The 27,105-nt window shown below is 36.9% G+C and overlaps 1 protein-coding gene across 3 annotated transcripts in view; it reads left to right on the top strand.

The window, feature by feature from the left end:
* The window catches only part of Brwd1 (bromodomain and WD repeat domain containing 1), a gene marked incomplete in the record, with an annotated part of 104,573 nt that overhangs the window by 52,287 nt on the left and 25,181 nt on the right, over positions 1 to 27,105 (top strand). For 2 of the 3 annotated variants that reach the window (XM_013504832.1, XM_013504835.1), the window contains 15 exon segments: positions 2,329 to 2,423; positions 4,576 to 4,765; positions 5,906 to 6,034; positions 6,129 to 6,236; positions 9,900 to 10,024; positions 10,690 to 10,772; positions 13,518 to 13,629; positions 14,419 to 14,480; positions 17,388 to 17,543; positions 17,760 to 17,880; positions 19,065 to 19,190; positions 20,548 to 20,620; positions 21,549 to 21,590; positions 23,625 to 23,771; positions 24,323 to 24,475. In XM_013504832.1, coding sequence (XP_013360286.1) covers positions 2,329 to 2,423; positions 4,576 to 4,765; positions 5,906 to 6,034; positions 6,129 to 6,236; positions 9,900 to 10,024; positions 10,690 to 10,772; positions 13,518 to 13,629; positions 14,419 to 14,480; positions 17,388 to 17,543; positions 17,760 to 17,880; positions 19,065 to 19,190; positions 20,548 to 20,620; positions 21,549 to 21,590; positions 23,625 to 23,771; positions 24,323 to 24,475 — 1,722 coding nt within the window. 3 annotated transcript variants of the gene reach the window in all.

Genomic DNA, 27,105 nt, shown 5'->3' with positions numbered 1-27,105 from the left:
TTTTTGGTTTTTCTCCGGTACCGGGAACCAAACTCACGACCTTGCGCTTGCCAGGCAGGCGCTTTTGCCACTGAGCTAAATCCCCAGCCCCTAAGGCAAATTCTTGTAAGACACTTTCCTTAGTCTTTCTGTACACATGCCTCTGTAATAGTATGTCCCACCCACAGTGACATTGTGAGAAGCAATTTAGTTAATGTACAGTTTGAGACACACCGTATGCACATACATTTATTCCTGCTCTCTGTGCCTGTTACCATGACTTCAGTTGATCCCACCAATTTTGATCTGGTATCATGGAGTTTCAGCCTTTGCTCTTTTGTTCTTCACTTTCCCAAGGAGACAAACCTACCTACCTCCTGTTACCCATCAAATACTTACTTGCTCAGTTCTGGCATATACAGAATGTAGGTTCAAATCTGGTTATCCTTATCCCTAGGACAAAGACCCTGTTATCTGGCATTTATGTATTTCCTTCTTTTCCTTTCCTCTTTTCTTTTTCTTTTTCTTTTTCTTTTTCTTTTCTTTTTCTTTTTTTTCCTTTCTTTCCTTTTGCTTTCTTTTACACAGAGTCTTGCTATATAGCCAGGCTGGCCTCAAACTGGTGGCAGTCCTGTCCAGCCTCTGGAGTACTGGGATGATAGACCTGTGCCTCCATACCTGATAAAGCTATTCTGTTTTTTCTGTATTCAAACTTTTGAAGTAATTTTAGGTTTCTATACAAATTGCTTGGAAAGTGTAAAGTACAGTTCCTGTGCACCGTTTTCCCTGTTACTAACATTTGGAGTTAGTGTGGTACGTTTGCTCCAGCTGTTAAACCATATTGATAACATTATTATTAACTGAATTCCGCAGTTTGCATTTAGGGTCATCTTTGGTATTGTGTAGTCCTGTGAATTTTGTCAAGATGTTAAATTATTAAAAAAAATGTTAGTGAGACAAGGTCTCACTATGTAGTTCAAGCTGGCCTTGGACTTGTGATGGTTCTGCCTCAGCCTCTTCTGATTGCTGGAGTTATAGGTGTGCACCACCTAGCCTTACATCATACAGAATAATTTCACTGCCTTAAAACTGCTCACTGCTCCTCTTCTTCATCCCTTTATTCTTCTGAGTGTCTGCTAACTGTTGATCTTTTGCAGCTCTTTTGGGCGGATACCAAGGAATGTGATTGCTGGATCATATGATAAGCTTCTCTTTAGGTTTGTAAGAAACTGCCAGATTGTCTTCAAAGTGGCTGTCCCATTTTCATTTCTGTGGTCATCACTTTTAGTTCATGTTGATCCACATCCTTGTTAAGATGTGAGTTCTTTACAGCATCGTCTGTAGATTCAGCAGATCCTGATTTAAATATCCCACCAAGTTATTTTTGTGGGTTCCAAAGAGTTATTTTTAAACTGTGTGTAGAGGAAAAAGATCCAGAATAGCGAACATAACACTGAAGAAAAAAATAAAAGGACTCAACACTGGCATTAATAGTTACTGGAAATCTGCAGTTTTCGAGACAGTGATTTTGATGGAAGAATAGGTGAATAGATCAGTGAAACAAGATGCTGAATGCAGAAAAAGACCAACATGAATCTACCCAAGTGAACTTTGGCAGAGGAGCAAAGATAACTCTTGACAAAGCATAGTCTTTGTGAACGACCTTGGCATAATTGCACATCTGCTTTCAACAAAACGTATCTCCACAGCAGTCTTTCACAAAAAATGAAAGTGATCTGGAAACAATGTAAATGTGCAGTACAAACTGGGTAATTTCTAGATAGTAACTTTAAGAATAAAATCTGTGTGTTTCAGATTTGTTAATGACTTTTATATAAAAAGACTTACATTAAAAATATAAAAACAGCAATCAGGAAACAACTCAATTGCAAAGTAGGAAAAATGTCTAATGGACACCTCATCAAAAGACACAGATGCAATATTGCAAAGAATTTATGAGAAGATAGTCACCATTATATGTTGTAGGAAATTGAAAAGTAAATCTACAGATTTGTTAGAATAGGTATAGTTAAAAACCCTAAGAATGTCCACATGGACTCTTATTAATGTCACCAGAGAATGGCCTTTTGTATCTCTACCTTTCCTAATAACAACAGTGTTAAATTTCTGCGGTGGTGTATGCCTGGGTAAGAATACGGGTATAGTAAAGAAGTCTGCCTTTTTAAGTTCATCTGGTCATGGTTTTATTGATTAATTAATTAATAAGGTTTTTTCTTAGATTTAATATTTTTTAATATGACTATGCTTAGCTTTTTCTTTTTCTTTTTTTTTTTTTTACTTGTTATTTAACTTATGGGATCAAGATTTTTTTTCCTCCTCACAAATTAGGAGACCTCCTGTGACCAAAGTGAAGGTTCTTGTTCTTCAGAAGAAGATGAATGGAAGAGTGATAGAAAAAGTGAAAGTTACAGTGAAAGCTCAAGGTATCTGTTTCTGTTTCGCCCTTTCAGGCATTTTAGTCATAGCCTTGGATGAAACTGTTTGAATAACACTCAGTAATCCAAGAGTTTGCAATTGTGGAACACATCAGCATCCGTTTTTAATATATGTGAAAGGAGAAGAAGGGTTTGGATGTGACTTAGTGGGCAAGTGCTTGCTTTGCACCCATGAAGTCCTTGGTTCAAGTCCCAGTACTGCTTAAAACAGTTGTTAGAGGTAGCTTTTTGCTGGGTGTGGTGGCACATGCACATAATCCTAGCTGTTGAGGAGGCTAAAACAAGAGAATGGAAATTTGAGACCAACTTGAGCAATTTAATACACCTTGCCTCAAAATTAAAAAGAAAAGGGATTAAGGGTATAGCCCAGTGGTAGAGTCCCCTTAGTTAGATCTCCACTACCTTACGAAGGTGGTGGTATGTGTGTGTTTGTGTGTGTTAGTACATCAATAGCTGTTCCTATAGAAATATTCTGAGGATTTGGCTATCATTATTTAACTTGGCCGTGTTACTAATTTCTTCTTGGACTGCATTTAAAAAGAGGAACATGAGGACTATCCAGTGTGTGGTAAGGCCACTAGAATGTTTATAGCTGTTGCATGAGTTAACCTTTTCTTTGTGGGCTCCACATTTCATGAGATCAGAATGCCAGCCTCTGTTTCTCCTCTTGATAGATGCTGACTGTTAGCTTAAGGCAGAAAGTTGGATATTACTGTTCTGTCTCTTTTTTCTGTACAGCCTATCTGTAATCATGTCTAGAAAATTCTGTCATCGAAAGATTACTCAGACCATCTTACCTTGGTTACCTGTTTTCATTGAGGTTCTCTTGGTCCAAAGCACAGTCATATATACTCTCCTTTCTTTCTGCCTTCTTTTGCTCCATTATGATTAGGATCCGGAGCAATGCTTTAGAATATAAATATATTCATTTCTTGTTTTTAAGGTTTTAATTGTGATGAAGCACATAACATAAAAATAACATCTCGACCATTTTGCATGGTCAGGTCAGTGTGTGAAGGGCATTCATATTGTTTTGCAGTCAGTCTTCAGAGCCCTGTTTATCTTACAGAACTGAAACTCTATACAACAATAACAAATAACAATCCCCTCTGTCCCTAATTGTGCTTTCTCTGTGTTACCTTTTATTTCACTTTTTCTTGATTCTATACATAAAGCAAATGTTCTTACAGAGTTTTTGTTTTTTTGGTACCTGGAATTTAACTCAGAATTATTGCTCTGTGGTACATCCCCAGCCCTTATTTTTTATTTTGAGATAGGGTCTCACTAAGTTGCCCAGGCTGGGCTCAAATTTGTGATTTTTCTGCCTCAGCCTCTCAAAGTGTTGGGATTTTAGGTGTGTGCCATCACACCTGGCTTTTTAGAGGATTTATAAGCACCTATTTTTATGACAAATACTGTACCTTTTAGAAATGTGTTCTTGCATATTTGTTTTTATAGAAAGTGAGAGGTGTATGGTTGAAGCTGGGCCTAACAATGGTTTCAGTGGAGACCATCATCATCCTTTTCTCCGTTTGGTGAAGCAAATTAGGATTCAGGGGCTAGTTCTCTATTTCTAGTTTCTTTGATGCTGCTTTCTAGCCTTCCAGGGCATGGCTAAGATTTTTAGCTCCGTTCTTGGGTTTCTTGTCCTGTCTGACCCCTTACAACTGTTTATTGGCATGGCTTTCCACTGCTGGCTGTAGTTTTTTTATAAATCCCTGTGCTGCATCTCATATGCAGCCTGCTCCAGCCTGCTGGTGTGTTGCTCCTCTTAGGCTAGGCTTTTGTATGGTGTCTGCTGTTTCTGGAGCTGTACTCTTCATTTTCTGGAAGGGACCTGTTAGTTGGGTATAGATACTGTGTTGTGTTGGCTCTCATCTGTAGTGACTGTAGGCACGGATTTTTCTGGCTCACAGTCATTCCTCATTTCCAGTGTCAGTGAAGTTTTCTCTTTGCTCATGTCATGATCTTTGGTCATTTCAGTCTCTTTGGCAGGTGGGTAGGATGTTAAAGTTAAATCTTATGGGTGCTCTCCTTCCCTCCTTTTCTGCTCTTCTCTTTCCTCTCGGTTGTGTAATTAACTCACTATTAGTGCCTTAGATTCTGGTCCCACACAATTAAAAATACTCTCCTCTTCTAGTGACTCCTCATCTCGATACTCTGATTGGACAGCTGATGCAGGCATCAATTTGCAGCCTCCTTTGAGAATGTCATGTCGTCGACGAATTACCCGATTTTGTAGTAGTTCAGAGGATGAAATGTCTACTGAGAATTTATCTCCTCCAAAAAGAAGACGGAAGAGAAAGAAAGAAAGTAAGCCTAAAAAAGAGGTAAGAAAAAAGTGCATCTTTAAAAATAGTGTGTATCGCCAGGTGTGGTGCCAGCACTTGGAGGCTGAGGCTGGAGGATCACCACAAGTTCAAGGCCAGCCTAGGCTACTTAGTTAGCTCAGGGCCAGCCTGGACTTCATAGTGAGACCCTGTCTCAAAAAAAAAACAAATAAAAAAATGTGTCTGCACTTTCATAGGGGTGTTCTTTGCCAGCACCTGCCACACACCTTTCCTTTCCCCTTTCTCCCTGCTCTCTTTCCTTACCCTTCCTTCCTTTCTTCCTTTTTTCCTTTGTCCTGTTCTGTACTTTATTATGGTGCTGGAGATGGAGCACATGACTATGCTAAGTAACTGTTCTACCACTGACCTGTGCCACCCAACTTTTGTCAGCAGGAATCGTATACAAAAAGTAAACTTACTTTGGGAGGGAGAGAAGGCAGGTGGGCTTTGTGGCTCCAGTTTCTTAACAGTTTCTAGTTAGTTGATATGACAAGCTCATTCTTGTGGCTTTTGGCTTCAGGCTCAGTTCTGCACCTCATGTGCCTCTCCTGAGAGCTGGCTGCTTGAATGTGCTTATAATCTGGTAGTGAGTGGCCTGATGGAGTAAGCGTGGGTGCCTCTTAGGGCCTACACTTAGAAGGTAACATTGTCACTTTTGCTTTCTTGTGTATGTTAGGAGTGAGTCACTAAGTCTAGGCAGTGCTCAAGAGTGGACTTCATCTGCATTATTAGGTGGAGAGAGGAAAGATACCAAAGAATCGAAAAGCTTAAAGCCTCAAATGAAGAGATTGTTTGTGGTTACTAGCCTGTGCTCACATTCAGAGTGGAGTCTTGGTGGAACAAGCTGTGTGTGGAGGAAGATTGAGGTTGGAAATTAGCCCTGCACAGCGGGGTGTGAGATAAAATGTGCTTAGACATTCTGGAGGTGGGGCTCGCAGAACGCTAGGTTGATCTCCAGTGTCTGTAGAGGTGGTGCACTGTTGTCTGTGTTCAGCAGCTGAATGTGTGAGCTGATGCTAAAATGTGATCACTAGGTGCTCCTGTCAAAAAAGTCCTTCTGAATGCTGAAGTTTCTCTTGTTTTTCAAATAGTGCATATTGCCTCATTGTTTTCTATCAAGCTATGTTCTCTTCTCTATAGCAGAATTTGCAGAGGATGACTCCAGCAGAGCTTGAAAATATGGAACATTTATATGAATTTCATCCTCCAGTGTGGATAACAGACACCACACTACGAAAGTCTCCCTTTGTTCCTCAAATGGGTGATGAGGTAGGAGTGATAAAATGTAAAAACATGGAGGTGGAACATAATACACAATTGATGTTGCACTCGGATTGTTTAAATGTGTACTTCCCTTTTGTAGGTCATCTATTTCCGACAGGGCCACGAAGCTTATATTGAAGCTGTCAGAAGAAATAACATTTATGAACTGAACCCTAACAAGGAGCCATGGAGAAAAATGGATCTTAGGGTAGGTTAATGGTACTATTAAGTCACTCAGGTGTAGCACATACGTTGTTCAGTTATTTATAAGTCTATTAAAAAGCCTATTGGAAGTATGGTTCATCTTGAGTTTGACTTTATACATATTTCATTCACTCCTGAGTTATCAAAGTATAGTCAGTCCTCATTATTCATAGGTTTTTTTTTTTTTTCAAATTGCATACCTACTATGAATTCCATAGAACCATGGAATCCATGCTTATGGCACTTTTGGGTCAATCCTGAGCTTATGCAGAATGACACAAAATTTAAATTTCCTGAGGAGCATGTTCCTGTATGTGGCTGAACAAGACAGCCCTCTACCTTCTTTCTTGTTTCAATTCTTACTCTGCAACCAGGCATCTGGTTCAGGTCTGTTTAGTGCTATGTGTTTCTCATGTTTGTGACTTTTTAAAATTGCTGTCTTTTTTTTTTCCACCCATTTTTGGTGATTTTGCTATTTATCATGGCCTCCATGTATAATATTGAAGTGCGGTCTTAGTATTTCTAAGAAGGCTTGTGGTAGGTCTTAGGAGGCAGTAGTGTGAGAGCACCGACCTGATGCAGGTATGAGTCACAGTGCTGTTAGATGTGAGTTCAGTGATAATGAAGAAACACATTTCATGTTATATGCTGTTAGGTAGGACCACATAAAAATAATTGCACGTGATCAGAAGTAACTAATTTCTGACTGTTGTGTCCTGAGTCTCATAGGAGCCTAGCTCTCACTTTCCTGTAGGTGCCCTGATCTAGTATTTTAATTCAGTTTTCTAGGTGACTTTATAAACATAACTACTGTGAGTGAGAATGGACTGTATCTAGCATTTTGGTGTAATAATCCTATGCAGTGTGTTTTTTTCCCTGTTTTTAAAAATCCACACATGTATTTATGGGATATGTTTTAATACATGTATATGTTGTGTGACATTGCAGGGGTAAATGTAACTCTCCTCAAACAAGTATTGTGTTTTTAGGGCAAAAACATTTAAAATATTTCTTCTAGTTGTTTTCTTGTAATGGTTTTGGAAGTTTGTTATTATTATCAGTCAACCTACTATGTAATAGAAACTAGAATTTAATTGTCAGATGTGACTCACAGTACTGGTGGATTGCCCTTTGCCTGTCCCTGTCCCCTGCTCTCCCCTGCCTCTGCTAACTACTGTTATACTTTGAACTTCTCCAAGATGGACTTTTTAATGGATTCCATGTGTGAATGAGATGGTGCATAGGCTACTGTGCCTGGATTATTTCACTTAACATAATGACATACAGTTCTGTGCATATTGTTGCAAATGACACTATTTTATCCTTTTTATTTTTTAAAATATTGATCATTAATTTTGGGAGCCAGAGTATAGGCTAGCCTTAAACTTGCTTTGTAGCCCAGGCTGGTCCAGAACTTGAGATTCTCCTGCCTTAGCTTCCTGAGTGCTGAGATCCAGCTTCATTGTGTTTGGACCACATTTTCTTCATCCATCATTTGATACATTTTTTTCAATTTCTGGCCACTGTGACTGTTGCTGCAGTAATTATAAAGAGTGCAGACTGTCTCTTCACCTTGATTCTATTTCCTTTGATACATAGCCAGTACAGGGGTTGTTGGATCCTGTAGTAGTTTCACTTTTAATTTTGGTGGAAACTGCTGTATTGTTTCCTTGGTGGCTGCACTGACTTACATTCTCATGAACAGTATGTAAAAATGCCCCTTTCTCTGCCTTCATGCCACTACTTGTTACCATCTCTGTGTTTTTGATAATAGACATTTTTATTGGAATGAGGCAGCAGCTCATTAAGGTACTGGTTTGCATTCCCTGACAGTGATGCTGAACATTTTTCTGTGCACCTCTTGGCCTTTTGTGTGTGTTTTGAGAAATGTCTGTTCTGTTGCCTGTTATTAAGTTGAATTTTTTATTCCTGTGGAATTGATTGAGTTCCTTGTGTGTGTTGGATGTTAGTGTCTGGTCAGATGTATAATTTGTCATTCTTTTCTCTCATTTTGTAGGTTCTCTCTTTACTCTTGTTTTCTTTGCAGTGCAAAAATGTTTTAGTTTCTTATAATTCTGTTTTTTTTTTTCTTTTTTTTGTTTCTTCTGCTTTTGGGAGTCACATTCAAGAACTCTTGTATTTTCTTATGTCTTGAAGTATTATCATTGTGTTTTTTTCTTTGTCGGGTCTTTCATGTAATTCTTCAACCTATTTTGAGTTGATTATTCCATATTTTAAGAGATAAAGGTCTTTTCATTTTTAAGAAATTTTAAATTTTAAATTTTTTTTCTTTGTTTTTTTGAGACAGGATCTTGCTATGTAATTCAGGTTGACCTAGAACTCACTAGGTAGCCCAGGTTGACCTTGCACTCGTGGCAAATCCTCCTGCCTCAGCTTCCCAAGTGCTAGGATTACAAGTGTGTACTGCCACACCTGGTTCATTTTCATTTTTTGTCAGGTGGATGGCCAATTTTTCCAGTGTCATTTATTGAAAAGATTGCACTTTCTCCAATCTGTATTCTTAGCACCTTTATTAAAGTTCAGTTGGTTGCACATGTATGGAATTCAGTTTGAGGTTCTCTATACTATTCCATTGGGCAGTGCATCTGTTTATATGCCAGTACCACACTGTTTTGGTTATTGTCGCGTTGTTGTATATCTCAGAATCTCGTACTTTCTTTTTTCTTCGCCCTAAAGATTGCTTTGGCTCTTTGAGTTTTATTGTGGTTTCATATGAGTCTTAGGACTTTTTTTTCTTGTTTTGTGAGAATGTCAGTAGTACTTTGATAGGGATTACATTGAATCTGTGGAACACTTTGAAGATGTGGCCATCTAGCAGTGCCTGCCTGGCAAGTGCAAGGTCCTGAGTTCTTTTCCCAGTACAAAAAAAATACTGACTCCTCCAATTCGTGAATACAGAATAACTGCAATATTTTTGGAGTTCTCTTTGAGTTTATTTCAAAAGTGTTCTGTGTTTTTCCTTGCAGAGACCTTTCACCTGTGGTTAAATTCATTCCTAGGGTTTTTTTCTTCTTGGTGGGTTTTATAAACAAGATTGCTTTCTTGGATAATCACAGAGTCTTTGTTCAGTGAGTGAATGGATGGTGATCAATTGTATCCCTAGAATCAAGGAAACAGACAGTGGAAGAAGGTTGGCTATGGCAAAGTCATTTATGGCTGCCCTTCTCAGGTGGTGACTACCTCTTCACTGCGTAACCCTCGGCCTGAAATGGGTCCTCGGATGTGGTAGATTCTCAACATATTGTATTAAGGAGAAATGTAGTACTAACTTCTTGAAGAATACTTATGAATAAGCAAAATGTGTATACATTTTGATTGCATAATGTAAAATTATGTAAATAAAATGTGTATAAAGAGAAGAAAGCAACAAGGAAATATGTCAGATTGTTGATTGTGGCTGTGTTGTGAGCTGGTAATATATGTTTTTATTCTTACATTTTCTGGTATATTTTCTAAAGTAAGTATACTGCCTTTCTAAAGTGAGTACATTAGGAACTGTAAAGTATCTTGTCATTATGAAGATGAGCAAAATGATGTAATTAAAGACAAATTGAACTTGTTGATTTGGAAGCATAAATTATGAGTTTGCTTTAATTAGGCGGTAAGTGGAGAATTACAGTATTAAGAAAATCTTTATCTGTTTAAGGATCAAGAATTGGTCAAAATAGTTGGAATACGGTATGAAGTTGGGCCCCCAACCCTCTGTTGCCTTAAACTAGCATTTATAGATCCTGCGACTGGAAGACTAATGGATAAATCTTTCTCTATTAGGTATGTATGGTTTCTAATGTAATTATTTAAATTTAGATTTTCCCATCTTGCTGATCAGCATGCACTTCCTCGTTAGCTGCAGGGTACTGCAGACTGTTCTTAGCTTAGATACCCATAGAATATTCTTAGCTGTACCACAGATAGCTTAAGATGCGAGTTGTGCTTTTGATGGATGGAACCCCAATAGGAGTGTAGACCTGTCAAGCAGTAGTAAGGCAGGGACAGTTGAGGTTTGGATGTTTTTCCATACCGCTTTCCTGGGCAGAGAATTCTGACTGGTTAGAGAAATTGTTTCTGCCTTTATTTTAGATGAAATTTGGTAATAAATAATGTATTATGCTATGTCAGTGGTTATCCATTATGGTAGCCACTAGTCACATGAGGCTATGGAGTACTTGGAATGTGGCTGATTTGAACCAAGTGCGATGTAAGTGTCATACTCCTTCTTGAATGCTTGGAATGAAGAAAAAGAAAGAAAAGTATATCTTTACATATTGAAGTAATATTTGAGATCTATTTGGTTAAATAAAATACATTACTTTCTTTCTACCTTTTTGAAATATGGCTAGTCAAAAATTTAAAATTATATATATCTCCTGTTGTATTTCTTTTGGATATTGTTGCCTATTCTGTAGGCAGTATAATAATTTGTTATTTCTGTTCAGATACCATGATATGCCAGATGTTATTGACTTTCTTGTATTGCGTCAGTTTTATGATGAAGCAAGACAGAGAAATTGGCAGTCTTGTAAGTCTATCCTTACTGAATTTTATATGTAGCCTTAAAAATTAGTCTGTTACTTTCCTGAGCTCTCTTTCAGGTTGTAGCCCTCTTAATTATAATGTTTATAAACCTGTAAACTCTTAAAGGAAACATAAGTGACCTGCAGATACATTTTGCTTAGGGCTTGTTACTAATTGGAACTGGTTCTATGTAGACTTTTTAACCAAGCAGTTGTTCTTCTGCCATTAATGATTTGTGTCATCTGAAAAAGATTATTTTTATATATTGAGATAAGCTAGAGTAGACTTACCTATATCCTTTCAGACTCTCCCCTGTTACACTATATATAATTATTATTAATGTAACACAGGTATAAGTTACACTGTTGTCCTAGGTTCTAAAATGATCAGAAAGTTGAAAAATAATTTCAGATTTCATGCTGAAAATGTTCTGATATACCAAAGTATTTTGTCTTTGATAAAACAACCTAAAATTGAGTGGAATGACTTGGAAACCAACCCTTCGAGAAGTAATAAGTTTGTATACATTTATGTTTTATGCCCTTACGATATACGGGTTGGTAGAAAAAGAAGTGACCTCAGCATAGATGCTAAATGACTTGAATATGGTTTTGTGGTTTTTGTGATGATTTTGGAGTGGCCCTTACGCAGGATATGATTGATAACTGAGCCAGACTAATTTAGACAGCAGAGTTGCAGCTCCGGTGTCTGTCCTGCAGGTGTGCATATGTCATTGTCCAGTGTGGAGTGTTACCAGGGAGCTCATGAGTAGAGGGTGACCTCATCTAGGAGAGCTTACTTTATGAAATCCAGCTAGAGCTGGGGATGTAGCTCAGCAGCACAGTGCCTGCCTGACAAGCAAGAGGCCCTGAGTTCGGTTCTTGGTACCAAAAGAAAAGAAATACAGTGGTGCCTCAGTTCACAAACTTAACCCTTTCTGCAATTCTTGACACAGAATTCATTCCAACTAGCATTGTGGAATTAATTCTGGGAACAGAACTGTGGAAAGAATTAAGTTCCTGAACCAAAGTACCACTATATTAAGTTTTACCCAGGCTTTGACACCTAGTGTACACATTCACAAATGATAGCCTTTCATTAACCTTTCTACTTTTTGGTGCATTTTTGTACAGGCTATAAGTAGGTAAATTATAGATAAGGCTGCTCTGTAAAATAGGCTATTCTTAGCTGGGCATGGTAGAGCATGCCTGTAATCCAAGCACATGGGAGGCTGAGACCAGAGAGCAGTGCCGTGAGTTCAGGGCCAGCCTGCACTACATAAGGAGACCCTGTCTCAAAAAAAGGTACAAAATAGACTATTCTTAAAAGTAATTATGTCTATGAGGATTATTTTGAGATTAGAAATAGGGGAAATTTTTTTGAAGAAATCATCTGGCCACTGAAAAAACAAAACCAAAAGCCAGTGGAATAGTGTGAGAATTGTCAAAGCTCAAAGACCTTTAAAGCTTCCCCACTATTGTGAGTTTTCAGATGAGGTGTTGGGGGCTCCCATTTTTACCACAGTTTAAAACATAAAGTAATTTAAAACTTAATTCCTTGTAGCTAAACTCTAGAGATGAGTTTCTAGCTGTTTGTAATTTAGTGGTTTCTAATTTGTTTTTTGGCTGAGAAATTATTATGCCACACTTTCTATACTAAATTTTAATTCACTTTTGCTCCACCATAAAATCTTAACCTTCTTGCCTAGAATCTGAGCAGTATGGCTAGAGGAGGTTTGTTTTTATTTGTAGAGTATATTTTTAAAATCATACTCGTGAAAGGTCAAAATGAGCTTACAATATTTGAAAAATGTTAGAGATTTTCAGGGTGGGCCATAGCTAGATAAGTGACTTTCTTTGCCTTTTTAAAAACATTGTACTAGATGGGAAGGAAAAGGTACAGTTATAATAATAGCCTGTCTTTTTCTGCTCTGCAAACATGTATTATTAAAAATTAAAAAGACATTAATTTTACATGGTTAAAAATATAGAAATGGACTCATGTTACTTTTAGAAAGTAGTGTTTCTTTTGTGATTCATGTAAAACACAAAGGAAAAACTATTTTAGTAGTTGAAATTAGGTACACTTGAAAAATACATTTAGAAATTCATATGTCCTAAAACTATTCAAGTCAGTTACATTTTTATTTCTACATTTTTATTAGTCTAGGCACCCTCTAAGATCTACTTTCCTACTTTTATATTCTGCCAAGGCAGTAGAATAAGTGGATACACTTTAAGTCTGTTTAAATGCTAATAAATATTTAAGTTTTTTTGAGAGTACTTTTAGACCTGATTTTTACTGGATGATTTTAAGAATTAGAACATTATTTTATGTGGAGTTATTTATATGGTAACAAATTTAAATTAACCCTAGTCAAATAATCATTACTGTTACATTCTTGTTTTATTCTTCAGTAAATTTTATGTATTCCATAAGAATTCATTGTAAAACATATTTTGGCGTGAACTATTAATTCCACTAAACAACAAAACCTCACAATCCATTTTGTTATATTTTATCATATTGCGTGGCTTTTGATGTTTAATGTATTGATGAGTATAACATCATTTTTCATGTATTTTGGCACTGAAGCTTGCTAGAGTTTGTGGAAGAATGGCTCATTTCAAAATTAAAATATACTGTACTTAAATTTCTTTTCTTTCTCTATCATATGGTATTTTGTAGCTAAAAAGTGTTATTAAATGTTAGCAAATGGATCCCTTAGACTTGATCATTTATCTTACAGGTGACAGATTCCGATCTATTATTGATGATGCTTGGTGGTTTGGAACAGTGTTAAGTCAAGAGCCCTATCAACCACAATATCCTGATAGTCATTTCCAGTGTTACATTGTTAGGTTTGTATACAGATAAACCAGTCATTTATAAATAGTTTTATATGGTAGGTGATTGAATGACCTATACATTCCAGGTTAAATACACTTTTTCTGTCATTGAGTCGCATTAGGCTGACCTCTGGAATGTCTAGTGTCCTATTCACTGATTTTTGTGTTGGTTCAACTGCTGCTTGCTTCCTTGGGTCTGTTTCTGTGGCCTCCTAGTATATCTTTATTTCATGGTGTCACAGTCATCTTCTAAGAGTTACATCATTAATCTTCTTTGAGAAAACCTTTGTTTTTCATTGGCTACAGAGTAAAAAGCTTTGGCTGTGATATAAAATTCACTTTGTAGCTGAATGTGGTGGTGTACACCTGTAATCTTACCACTCAGAATGCTGAGGCAGGAGGATTACTGCAAGTTTGAGGCCAGCATTGGCTACAAAGTGAGTTCAAGACCAGCCTGAACTGAATAGCGAAACCCTGTCTCAGAAAGACAGAAATGGGCCAGGGATATAGCTCAGTGGCACAGTGCCTGCCTGGCAAGTGTGAGGTCCTGAGTTTGATTTCCAGTACCCAAAAAAAAAAAAAAAATCACTTTGGGCACAGGCCACCCAGGACTTCTCATTTTCTTCTTAAACATGGCGTACATTTTTATACTTCAAAAAAAATAATGTATCCTTTCAAAATATTTAGTGCTAATACCATTTCATTACATTTACTTGCTTTCATAATAGATGTCTTGTTTTTGTGTGTAATTTGTTTTCATGAAGGGCTAACCAAGAGTTTTGTTTCTGTTTTTATAAACAGGTGGGACAATACTGAAATTGAAAAACTTAGCCCATGGGACATGGAACCAATTCCTGAAAATGGTATCTATTTATTAAATAATCAAAATGTTGTATCTTTATATCTTTTTTGATTTCTTTATTTTGCTGATGCACCTAATACTGAGCATATTTGTGTTCTTTCATAAATATGTTCAAGTTGTTACAGAAACTCAGAACTTTGTCAAGACAAGACACCAGAATTACATGTGTCTATCTTACTTACTTTTGTGAGGACAATCTAGGTTGTGCTTTTTAAAAAACTTAGTTTATTGGTACATTTTAGGTACATATGATAATAATATTCATTATAGGGAATTTGTACCTGTATATGATACATCTTGATTCTTTTTTTTCCTATTCCCCTACCCTCCCTTCCACCCCTCTTCCTTCCTTATTTATAAAAGCTCCTTTAAAAAGCATTCTAATGTTTTTTTCTTCTCCCTTGCTTCCTCTCCCTCTCGCATCCCTAGTTCCCCATCACATTTGAACATTTTCTTCCTATTTCACAGTACCTGTTATATATTTTGGTCCTTATTTATACTTTCAGTTTCTCACACCAGAGAAACAATGCAATATTTACATATGTGTGTGCAGTTTATTTCACTTAGGAGTATTGTGTCAAGGTGCATCCACATAGCTAGAAATGTCTCAGGTTTATCCTTCTTGTATCAAAAACCTCACCTTGGGGCTGGGGATTTAGCTCAGCGGCAAAGCGCCTGTCTGGCAAGCGCAAGGTCGTGAGTTCAGTCCCTGGTACCGGAGAAAAACCAAAAAAAAAAAAAAAAACCACATCTTCTTTATCTATTCATTGGTTGATGGGCATTTTATCCCAGTTGCTGATTCTTTGTAGTGTTTCCGGTGCATCGTGGTTTTGTTCATAAAGTCTTCGCCTATACCAGTGTCTTCAAGAGTTCTACCTATTCTCTCTTTCAGTAGATTTAGTGTTTCTCTTTTAATATTTAGATCTTTGATCTGTTTCAATTTTAGTTTAGTGCATGGTGAAAGATGATAGGGGGTCTGTCTTTTGCATGTGAAAGGTCAGTTTTTCCAGCACTGTTTATTAAAGAGGTTATATTTTTTCCAGTGAAAGTGTTTGGCACTTTTGTCAAAGATAACGTAGCTGAGTGTGTCTGCATTTGTTTCCTCATCTTCTAATCTGTTCCATTTATCCTTGGATCTGTCTTTTTGCCAGTACCATGTTTTGTAGTATAATTTCAAGTAGGCAATTGTGGTGCTCTCTGGCTTGCCTTTGTTGCCCAGAATTGCCTTTGCTCTCTCCTTCCCAGCTTCCATACTCTCCCTTGACTCAGGGTTTCGTGTGTTCACTCAGATGACCCCACTGGCTGGCCTGGGTCGCTCTTCTTTCACCATGGCAGGGGTGTTCATTCAGGGGAGCTTCTATTCACTATGGGATTCATTTTCTTGAAAACCATTGCTTTTATAATTTTGTGAGTGCATGTACATGCACGTGTATAATCCTGCCTCTGATACATTGACTACCTATTACTCCATCTGATTGGAAAACAAAATCCTAGTCAGCATGCACCTGCTGTGGGCTAGCCATTGTCCTGAACAACCCTGTGAGGCAGAAACTTTTTACTATCCCTGATTAGCAGATGGGTAAATTGAGACACAGGTTAAAAACTTGCCTGCTGCCATAGATTCAAGGTGGTATTGATAGAATATGAATTCAGATTCTGGCTTTGATAAATCAGTGTTGTTTAAGCACGTTTTGGCCTTTCTGTATAGGGAGGTGGTTTCTGAGTACTAAATCCTGGGCTTGTGGCAGCCAGGCACTTTACTACTTAGTATATTCCCAGCTCTTATTTTGAGACAGAGTCTCCCTCACTAGGCTGGCCTTTTGTGGCACCCTGCTTCAACTTCTGAAGGAGCTGAAATTACCACTATTCCTGGCTTGCCTTCTTTTGATTAGATAAAATATTAAAGGCATTACTGTGAAATAGGTGGTGAAAGTACAAAAGTACAACTTTTTCAGAGTGGCAGGATTTATTTTCTTCCCAATTTCTTTTATATTCCTTCAGAAAATAAAATTGAAAGAAATTTTTTTGGCAGGAACATGAATTACAAGCTTATTGAAATAATATGCCATCCAAACTTTAAAAAATTTCCGTCCTGTAATTGATAGTAAGACTACTTAATGTGAGCCAAAATAAACCTTTCCTCCTTTACAAAAAAAGACTACTTAAGACTTAGCTCTAATCAGTCAAACCAAAGCCTTGAAGGTCCTTCACAAAGATAATTTAGGCAAAGGATAGTATATATAAAACATGTTTTAACTGGTGTATTTCTAGAGGTAAAGCTCCTATAAATATTCTATCCACTTTTTAGCTTAACAGCTGTTAAAATTATGTTCTACCCAATGCCTCTGTCCTCTCACAGGAAGTATGCTCTGAATAAACCCTATCACCAACACACAGTAGATGGCATTCCTTAGCTGTATAATAGAAATCATGTTTAATAAGTAAAATATTTTGAGCTTCCACATATTTTGGAAGCTCATTCTTATTTTTTCCTAAGAGTTTTAAAAAAGTCCTTTAAGAGAATTAGTGTTTGTCCTGTTTGGGTTATTTTACCCATTTTTTGTTGACTTCTAAAAAATTAATTTTTGACCATATTTAAGTTTTAAAACTTGTATCAGATTCATTTTGTGTTTTCAGAGATCCCTGGGTTGTTTCCCTCTTTGAAGAAGTAGACTTAAACTGTGAAGATGGCATTGTAGCTTAAATTTTATCAGGATGCATCTATACCTTAATTTAAGCATTTGGTAATCTCAATCAGTAGTTTTTTAAAAGTTGCATATTTGAACTGTTTTTTACTGTGGAAATAACCTACTTTAGGAGCTTTGATAATTTAATTTCAATATAGTATACGTGTGGTTGTTTAGTTTTACTTTTCTCTTCTTTCTACTTTTTAAAATGGGATTTGTAGTTGATCCACCTGAAGAAGTTGGAGCAAGTATTTCTGTTACAGCAGATGAGCTAGAGAAATTGCTCTACAAACCACAAGATGGTGAATGGGGTCAGAAATCGAGAGATGAAGAATGTGAGCGGATTATCAGTGGCATAGATCAGCTGTTGAATCTTGGTAAGATTTTTTTAGGATGAAATATTTCATTTTCAGGTTTCTCAGGAAAAAAAAACATTTCAAAATAGTAGCATGATGAAGTTGTATTCTTCAGTATAGTTCCTACTTGTTATTTGGTTTGTAGTGTGGTAAGGTCTGTCTTTGAAACATTTGTATAGAAATTTCACTTAGAGGTAATGGATTTATTGATAGTATCTCTTTTTCCTTCCCTAACAGATATAGCAGCAGCTTTTTCAGGCCCCGTTGATTTGTGTACATACCCCAAGTACTGTACTGTAGTAGCTTATCCAACTGATCTCTACACAATTCGAATGAGACTTGTTAATCGATTTTACAGGTTAGTAGAAAACTACTTTGAAAATAGCGTACAAGCTCTTTGGTCATTCAGCTAAGGTAGACAAATGGAGTGGGTAGCTGATGCTGGCTTAAGAGTTGTGGGGCTGCTTAACATGATTTTCTGTTTCATTTTCTTTAAGATAACGTTAGATGACTGGATAAAATGCCATGTCTCAGTGTTCAGTCTTTAGTAATTTTCTTAGAGATTATGCTAAATATAGATGCTTGTTTTGTATTTGTGTGTTAAAGTTCCTATTTAACCACTTCTTTTAAAAGTAAAATTTAATTAATAATTGGATTTTGATCTTTGATGAAAGAGTGTTCCCCAGAGGCATTCACTTTTTATCATTGCCTTGTAGAAAACTGGCAAGTATAAAATTTACTCTTCAGAAGGACCTATAATTGTTGATGTTATTTTATTATTTTGAATCCCACTACTTTGAGAAATTACCATTACTTAGAAGTCTTCTTGAGTCCACAGTTGGTGTAATTTATCAGTGTATGACTATATACTGGGATGGATGTTTGAATGAGAAACCACTTTGCCAATTTCAAGTGAAACTGACTCTTGGAGTTGATACTTAATACATTTTCTTCATTCAGTTTGAACAGTTTTAAAAGTTGTACTGATAGGCATTGTGAAAAAGGAAGGTTACTGTGTTAGATTTCTGTATGTCATTAGGTGGTCTGTTAAGGTTTTGTATTTCCTGTCCAATATAATTCTCTGACTGACCAAGTTGATACCATTATGTTGTTCATTATAACTTCACATCTGTCATTTAATGAATATGCCATGGTGATTTTAAAAGCTATAGTTTTTAATGTTTCCTTATTCATTTATTACATAGTGAGAGCTAATGGCAAGTCTAATAATTACCAGTAACTCAAAGTACCAATGAACCTAAATCTTTCTAGCAAACTGCAAAAACTGTAATTTGATACAAAAATATGTGTGATTTCCATTGATGACTAAGTTATAGATACTACTCTACTAATCCTTTTTGTTTTTGGTCACCTATATTTGTAATGAAAGGAAACACCAAGTTTCAATTAGAGACTAATGAAAACAATGACATGCTATTTTCCTGTCCAAGATCAGAGACCTCCCTAGATTTTTTTTTTTTTTGAAACTTAGATTTTAATTTTTTTATTTCAAAGCTATAAATTGTCTACTTTATTTTGCAGGAGGCTGTCTGCATTAATTTGGGAAGTCCGATACATAGAGCATAATGCCAGAACATTTAATGAACCTGAAAGTGTAATTGCAAGATCAGCTAAAAAGATAACTGACCAACTTTTAAAGTTTATTAAGTAAGTGATCTCATGGTATATGTGTTGGGCAAAAGTGACTTTGCATGTGGGGCTCCATTACCACCTAGTTTTTATTTTTTACTCTGAATTACACTCAGTGTTTTATTATAGATGACATTTCTTTACATACTCATAATTTCAGTAAAAGAATGAGAAGCTGAACAATTCATTTTTGTGTATTTTAAAAATTTTGAAATAATCTTGCATTACAGAGTACGTCCAGTGTCGTCTTTGTTAACATTTTAGATAACTATGAAACACTTACAAATTGCTTTAAAAAATCAACCTAGGTGCAGCTGTTGACTAAAATGTAGAATCTGTTTGGATTTCACAAGTCTTTACACTAGTATACTTGTTTCAGGGCCAACCTGGATCCCCATTGCATTCAGTGTTTTGTTTTCTCAGTCTTCAGTGTGCGCTCCCCCACTCCTTTTCCTTTTGTTTCATGAGCTCATTTTTTTGAATGTTGGTCGCTTATTTTATAAAGCACGTAGGTTGGGTTTTCTGGTATTTCTCGTGGTTAGGTGGGCTCTGTCTGTAAAAATGTCTTCATGTGTATGAAAATTTCATGTATTATCTTGCATTAGGAATGTAATGTGGAAATAGGCTGAAAGCTGATGTGGAAATTGAGACCCACATTCTAGCCCAACATGTTCTAGTGAAGGTCCCTTGGATGTTAGACAAGTACCTTGGTTCCGCACCCTTCTGACCTTACAGCTTTCCATGTAGTACTTCCTTTTCGTATAGCCATAGAAAGTCGTCTGAAAGAATCCTATGATGGAGAAAATGATTTATAGACAATGCCAGCATCTAGCTAACAATTGGAGAATAACTTGACTCCTATCAACTTTTCCTGGTTAATTGTGTCCTAAGTTTTGGAGACTCAGCTAACTAACTTTTCCCCAAAATCACTTTACCTATTTTTGTTACTTCCATACCTATACATCCATACTTCAGTGTACTTTAGTATCTGCTTTAATTTCAGTTTCCTTTTTTCTTGTCTCAAATTTCTTTGAAATCAGTTCTTTCCCTGACCTTTCTGTGGTACTTAATGTATGTATGTTAATACTTAGAAAAGTCATTTACATGTTTAGTCAAGTGAAGTCTAACATGAGAACTTTTGAATTAGCAGCTAAATTTTTATATATACTTAATGGGGGGGGGCTCAAAACCTTTAGGATCCTAAATTAGAATTTTAAGATGGCCAGTTATTTCCACAGAGAACTAGCTGAAAACCTGGTTTTTTGAAGTTAGATTTTGGTAGATTAGGGTGCTATTTATATTTTAGTGTGTACTTTGAATCCTTGGTAACAGTAACTATATTTGCATAATATTTGTGTAAAAATTTGCCTTTCAGGAATCAAGATTGCACAAATATCTCGGAACTGTCCAACACATCTGAAAATGAAGAACAAAATGCTGAGGATCTGGTATGAAGTTTGTCGATTTTATAATTTCTTAATTTCCAATGGCAATTTAAAATGATTAAGTTGAAAATATCAATTTTTACTATATGCCAATGGAAATAGAGCATTTTGAAAACTGTATTTTCTTGAATTGTCCAGTGAGGTAATTTTAGCCAGTGATTGATATCATTTAGTACATGTCTGAGTCATTATAGGTGTGGAATGTTCTCTTTCCATATTTAAGCTAGTAAAAGGTGTATTGTAAAAGTATACTAGAAATATCATTGATAAGGCCAGTATCTCTAAGTATTGAGTGTAACCATAATTAAAAATTAATGAACTTGACCACACTTCAAGTGTCCCTGATATCCTGTCTTCAAAAATGCTGCTGAAGTTTATGTACGCAAACAACAAGGTGTTGTATGTGAGTTCACCTCACACAGAATTAGGCTATGGAATGGAGTTATAGGAAATATTCTGTTTAAAGACAATATGATGTAGTTTTCTTATTTATTGCTAATATATGTAGAATAATAATGGTCATAATAAGTGATTTAGGAAATCAGAAAATGTATAGAACATAAAATCCAGGAGTTGTTGGAGACTGTGTATTTTTGGAGTTAATTGGTAGAGATAAAATGCAAATTTGAAGCTGTTTTGTACATTTCATAATTAGAAAATGCACAAAGTAACTCTTTATTAAAGCAGAACTTTTGAAGTTTGGAATTATTGCATATCCTGAGGGAATGTGAAAAAGGTTTATGAGAAATGGTTGATACTTTGAAGTCTGTGCACCCAGCCACAGCTACTGTCTGATAGTGTATATTTTGAGATTTTGCTAATAACAGGTAATAACCCTGGTAAGATTAATGTCTTTGATATGCTTTTCATTAAGATTATTATCTTTCCACTGAGAATCTTAACAGGTAAAGTGCTCTGATTTTCTTCCTAGGATGACAGTGATGTTCCTAAAACATCCTCTGGAAGGAGGAGAGTAAGTTACTCTGCACGATTGACTGTTGTGTTTGGTTTGTTCTTTGTTTAAAAATCAAATCTTTGGTGGCACACACCTGTAATCCTAGCACTCTGGAGGCAGAGGCAGGAGGATCTTTGTGAGTTTGAGACCAGCCTGGGCTACAAAGTGAGCTCAAGGCCAACCTGAACTGCACGGGAGACCCTGTCTCAGGAAGACATCCCCCACCCAAAAAAAAAAATCTTTACAATTTTAGGTTTTATTTTTGAAGAGTAATTGATACGAATATTGGACATTTTATAAGAGAAATCACTAATGCTGCATAACTAGGAGAAAAAGTTTAGTACAAGAGTTATGATTTGAGCTATATTCTTATGAGTGAGGTGGAGTGAGATAAGAAAAATTTCTTTTAAAAAGGAAATAGTGAAAGCAAGAAAAAGTATGTGAGTGTGGTAGTCACCGGTCTGACTGGTGTGCAGGTGGGTGTCAGTGTAAGGCGACTGTGTCTGACCATATCAGCAGCAGACTGGGATGATACTGGAACCCAGGAATTCCATTCATATTTAAAGCAGAGACTCAGTTACACAGCAATAGAAGGATAGAATTTGAACGCTCAGAAGATGGGTATTAAAGGAGACGAGTCAGGAGCACATTGTGTGAATATGGCCTGAAGCGCGGGAGTCTAGTCAAGGAGGGTGGTGGTTGTTGGAATAGAGAAAGGAAGTGTGAGCCTGGTTCTGGGGAAAATCAGGATTTAGTAACTGAATTTTCTTTAAAAATGGGGATTTGTTGGGAAGTTGAGTTGAAGGTTAAAGGGCAAGGGTGCACAGAAATAAGTTTAGAAAATTTAATAATTAAACAACCCTAAGTTCTCATGTAATAGGTTCATAAGGAAATGGTTAAACATCTTGACCTGGTTCATTTTAAATTTCATCCAGATGTTCTTAAATTTAAGACTTTTTATTAAGCATTTTCTTTCACCATTTTGCTGCCCCGAGTAATATTACGAGGTTAGACCTGTACATTTCTATAATTTCAGCATTTGGGAGGCTGAGGTTGGAGGATCTCAATTTCGAGGTCAATACATAGTGACTTTGGAGACTAGCTTGAGCTATATAGTAAGACCTTGTGTCCCAAAAAAGTTAAACGTGTAATAATCGCATCTGATTTTTCTGTAAATTAATTGCTAAGTAGACTCTCAGGAGTTCAGCATCTGCATTTGCTTGTAGCAAATGTCAGTTCAGCCTTTTGGACAATTAAAAATGTGTTATTTTACAGTTCTCTATGTAAGAAGTTTGATAGGGGTCTCCCTGGGCTGAAATTGCGATGTTGGCTAGGCTGGAAGCTTGGTGGCGGGGGGCAGGCGGGTGAGGGGTCTGCAGGTTTTTGCCTTGTCTGGCTCTGGAGGCTGCCTCCATGCTTGGTGCTAGGTGTCTTCTGTCTGCAGCCAGCAGGGCCCCTTTCACCTCCCTCCTGCCGTAACTGTTGTGCTTACATTGGGCGCATGCAGTTAATCCAGGATAACCAGCTCTCTTGAGGTCCACAGCCATAGTTAGATCTCTGAAGTACTTTTTCCCATGGAAGCTAATCTAGCGTGGGTTCCAAGGGCATGTTGCCGGTGTGGCCGTTGTTCCTCCTATTGCATTATTGAGTGCAACACTTCATAGTCTGTGAAAACAGACTGTATAACCTTGGGAGGGGGTGGAGAAATAGCTTTTTACTAGACTGTGCACTCTGGGCAGAATATGCTTTTAATAGCTAACCTTCTGGTTTTTCTTGCCTTGAGAAGTTGTGTCAAAAATGTGTTAAATAGCTTGTTTTTAAATTTCATTTCTGGAGAAAGGTGTTGAGAGCAGTACCTGAATGACATGATTGGAGTTTTAAAGAAGTATGGAGTTTTCTAAGACAGTCTAATACAGCCATGGTTCTTATGGTACAATACAGAAAATAGTATTTCAGTTGCATTTTTACCACAGTCATATACCAAAGTGTGATTTTTTTTTTTTTTCTCCTCTAATCTGAAAAAAATTTTCAATATTATGGATGCATTTTCAGGCCCATGGCTGGAAGAAAAAGAACAGCAGAGCTGCCAGCTACCTTGAAAGCAGCTGGAAGAGACAGTGTAAGGAGCTGGTGAACCTGATTTTCCAGTGCGAGGATTCAGAGCCGTTTAGACAGCCTGTGGATCTGGTGGAGTATCCAGTAAGTCTCCACATCTTGTTTGGTGAAGTGGAGATGGGGGTTGAAATATGCAATTAAAGCTTGAAGAGTAGCAAGTCTAGGCTTTATGTTAGCATTCTTCCACTTGCCAGTAAGTTAATATAGAAGTGTAGGTTAGTCCTAGCTCATCTAAGGACTTAGACTTCATTAACCAATATTACATAATAATGGGGGGTGGTGCATGGCAGTCTCTCTATAGGCTTAGCAAAAGAAAAAGTGAAAATTAGATAAAATTTCACTTGTAAATAGAAGAAGAGGATCTAAAAAGAAAAAAAAGATAAGAACACAGATTTAGTGTAGGAAGCCTGGGAATTGTAGAAAAGTGCCTGTTACTGGGAGGCATTTACATTTTGATGTGTTTTTACCTACTTTGTGTCTGGACCTCTTTTCAAACATTATTGATGAATCCTTAAGAGCCTTGTAATTTGTTTTCTTTTCTTCTGTCGTTCATAAAACTTTAGAGACTTTACTTAAAAGTTTACATTTTTGAAAGCAGAAAGTTTATCTTTGAACTAACTATTTTTAAAACCTAGGACTACCGAGATATTATCGATACACCGATGGATTTTGGAACAGTGAGGGAAACTCTAGAAGCGGGAAATTATGACAGCCCTTTGGAATTTTGTAAAGACATCCGATTGATATTTAGCAATGCCAAAGCATATACACCAAACAAAAGGTCAAAGGTAATTTGTTAACATGATTTATTTAAAAAGTGTATGATCATGTATTTTTGCATTTGCTGGTAGAGATTGGAGCATTAAAGGTAAGGTAATAACATGAGACTGTTACAAAGATTGTGACATTGCCTATAGCTGCAGTTTTGCCCTTACAGCAATTGATGTTTCTCATCTACTAAAATTTTCTAAACAAAGATTGATGAGAATAAAGATACCAGTAGAAAGTGAACAAATTTAATACAAAGAATGAGAAGAGTTTGTTTTTTATACATATAAGCTTCTTTAAAATGCTTTGGAAATGTCGGTAGAATGTTAAAAGTGACAAAAATCCAAAGGCTCGGCCTGGTGGTGGATGCCTGTAGTCCTGGCTACGCGGGAGACTGAGATAGGAAGAGGGGAAGTTGGAGGACAGCCTGCGCAATTTAGCTGGATCCTATCCAAAGAAAAAGAAAAAGAAAGGTCTGGAAATGTAGCTCCATGTTCCCTGGGTTCTATTCCTAGGCGCACAAAAGAAAAAAAGTGAAATAAAAGAAAATCTAACATGTGGTTGGGACTGCTTGCATAAACCGTTTGGATTTGAAGTGACACATGAACTGTGTTATAGTTTAAGAACACAAATAGCACATTCCTCAGTTTCTGTTAAATGTTTTTTGTTGATTAATTTTTCAGTTCTTTGTGAGGTGTAATAAATCTGAAATTTTCCACATCACATTTTCAGTAAATTTTCATGAACATCACCTCATAGCCAAGGTGATGAATAATTACGCATAGTATAAAGTGAGATGTAAAGTGCAGCACCTGTTTGACCCGCCATGCGTTGTCTGTGTCTGCGTTTCCTGCACTGCGCCTGCTCCCCTCACTCTGCCACTCGCACCTCCCGCACGGCTGCACCCAGGCCTGGTGGGAGAAGTCCTGCTGTGCATGGCAGCCAGGCTGCTTGTTGGGTCAGGTTAACATTCAAGCCTAATATTTTCCCAAGCCTGGGTTTTCGTCGTATTCCTTGTTTGTAAGACTTGTTCTTTCCAGAACAAGAATAAATTTTCATTTTTATCTTTCTTCTGTTGTAGGAAATACATATTTGGAATGCTTATCATATAATTCATTCATTTAAAGTGTATAGTTAAATGGCCTTTAGTATATTAATCAAGTTTTCAAAATTATGGTTAAGTATATGAGAAAATGTACCATTTTAACCATTTTTAAGTTTACAGTTCAGACACATTAATGAGTTATACTATTTCCAAAACTTGTTCATCACCTGAAGCAGAAACTCTCACCATTAAATAATAGTTCAGCGTCTCCCTCCTCTTCCCCTTTCAAAACCTGTGGTAACTTTTCATCCGCTTCCTGTTTTTATGGCTTTACCTAGGCTAAATGTTCACATCAGCTTCTAGCTCATGCCATATTGTTCTGTTACATCCTGCTTACTTTATCTAACATAATGTCTTAAAGATTCATCCACTTTGTAGCATGTGTCTGAACTTCACTTTTTTTTTTTTTTTTTTGGTTTTTCTCTGGTACCGGGAACTGAACTCACAACCTTGCGCTTGCCAGGCAGGAGCTTTTGCCGCTGAGCTAAATCCCCAGCTCCTTCACTTCTTTTTATGACCAAATAACTTTCCATTGTATGGATAAATGGTTTTAACACATTTTACTTATCCATTCTTTTTTTGGTGGAAACTTTGCTTGTTTCTACTTTTGACCATTATAAATGATGTCACAGTGACTTTCGAAATACAAATATGTGAATCCTTGTTCTCAAATCCCTTAGGTATAGACCTAGCAACACAGGCTAATTGTGACCTAACAGGAACCAATAATGTGCTTTCCATAATGCCCACACCATTTTGTATTCCTACCATAAGATCAAGAATTCTCATTTTCCCACATCTTTGCTAAAATTTGTTATTTTTTTTAAATTGTAGCCATCTGAGTGAGGCTTTACCTCATTGTACTGATTTTCTTACTACTTACTGTGTTAATAATTGTACCTGGGATTTGTTTTAATCAGGAATAAGACATACAGGTTTAGAAAAGATTGTCATGAAGGAGCAAGTTTATCTGACCTAGAAGTCGAAGGCTTGGCACACCATGCAGGAGCCTAGAAGGAGGAACAGGGACAGGGCTGGTTAAGGATTGTGGCTGAATGCAGGCAGGGCAGAGGAAGCAGCGCAGGAATGACCCATTTGAATAGTGTGGGCAAGCTTTGAGATGTGGGAGCTGGTCTGCATTTCTTGATATCTGGATCTGAGATGTTGTGTGGCAGGGATAATGTTGACCATTGTGTGACAGTTTGAAAAAGGAAATGGCTGGTGGTGGGGACTCTGGATTGATTGGTTTGTAGATCACAAGTGTATTTGCAGGGAGTCACTTGCTATCTGTAGGAATTGGCTTGCTCTGGGATGCAGCTAGCATCATGGTTCCATTTGCTACTCTGGGACACAGCTAGCCTCAGAGTTCCATATGCTGAAGCATTAAAAGTACAGGAAATGAAGTCAGGTATGGTGACTCGTACCTGTAATTCCCACTATTCAGGAGGCTGAGGCAGGAGACTTGCAAGTTCAGGCCAGCCTGGGCAAGTTAATAAGACCTTGTCTCAAAAACAAAAGAGATTAGGAGGTAGCTCAGTGGTAGAG

This window comes from Chinchilla lanigera, unplaced genomic scaffold (assembly GCF_000276665.1).
Source record: "Chinchilla lanigera isolate Chin_1 unplaced genomic scaffold, ChiLan1.0 scaffold00006, whole genome shotgun sequence".
Classification (NCBI taxonomy): Eukaryota; Metazoa; Chordata; class Mammalia; order Rodentia; family Chinchillidae; genus Chinchilla; species Chinchilla lanigera.
Note: the sequence above shows the minus strand (reverse complement) of the source record. Positions and strands in the feature narration are given on the sequence as shown.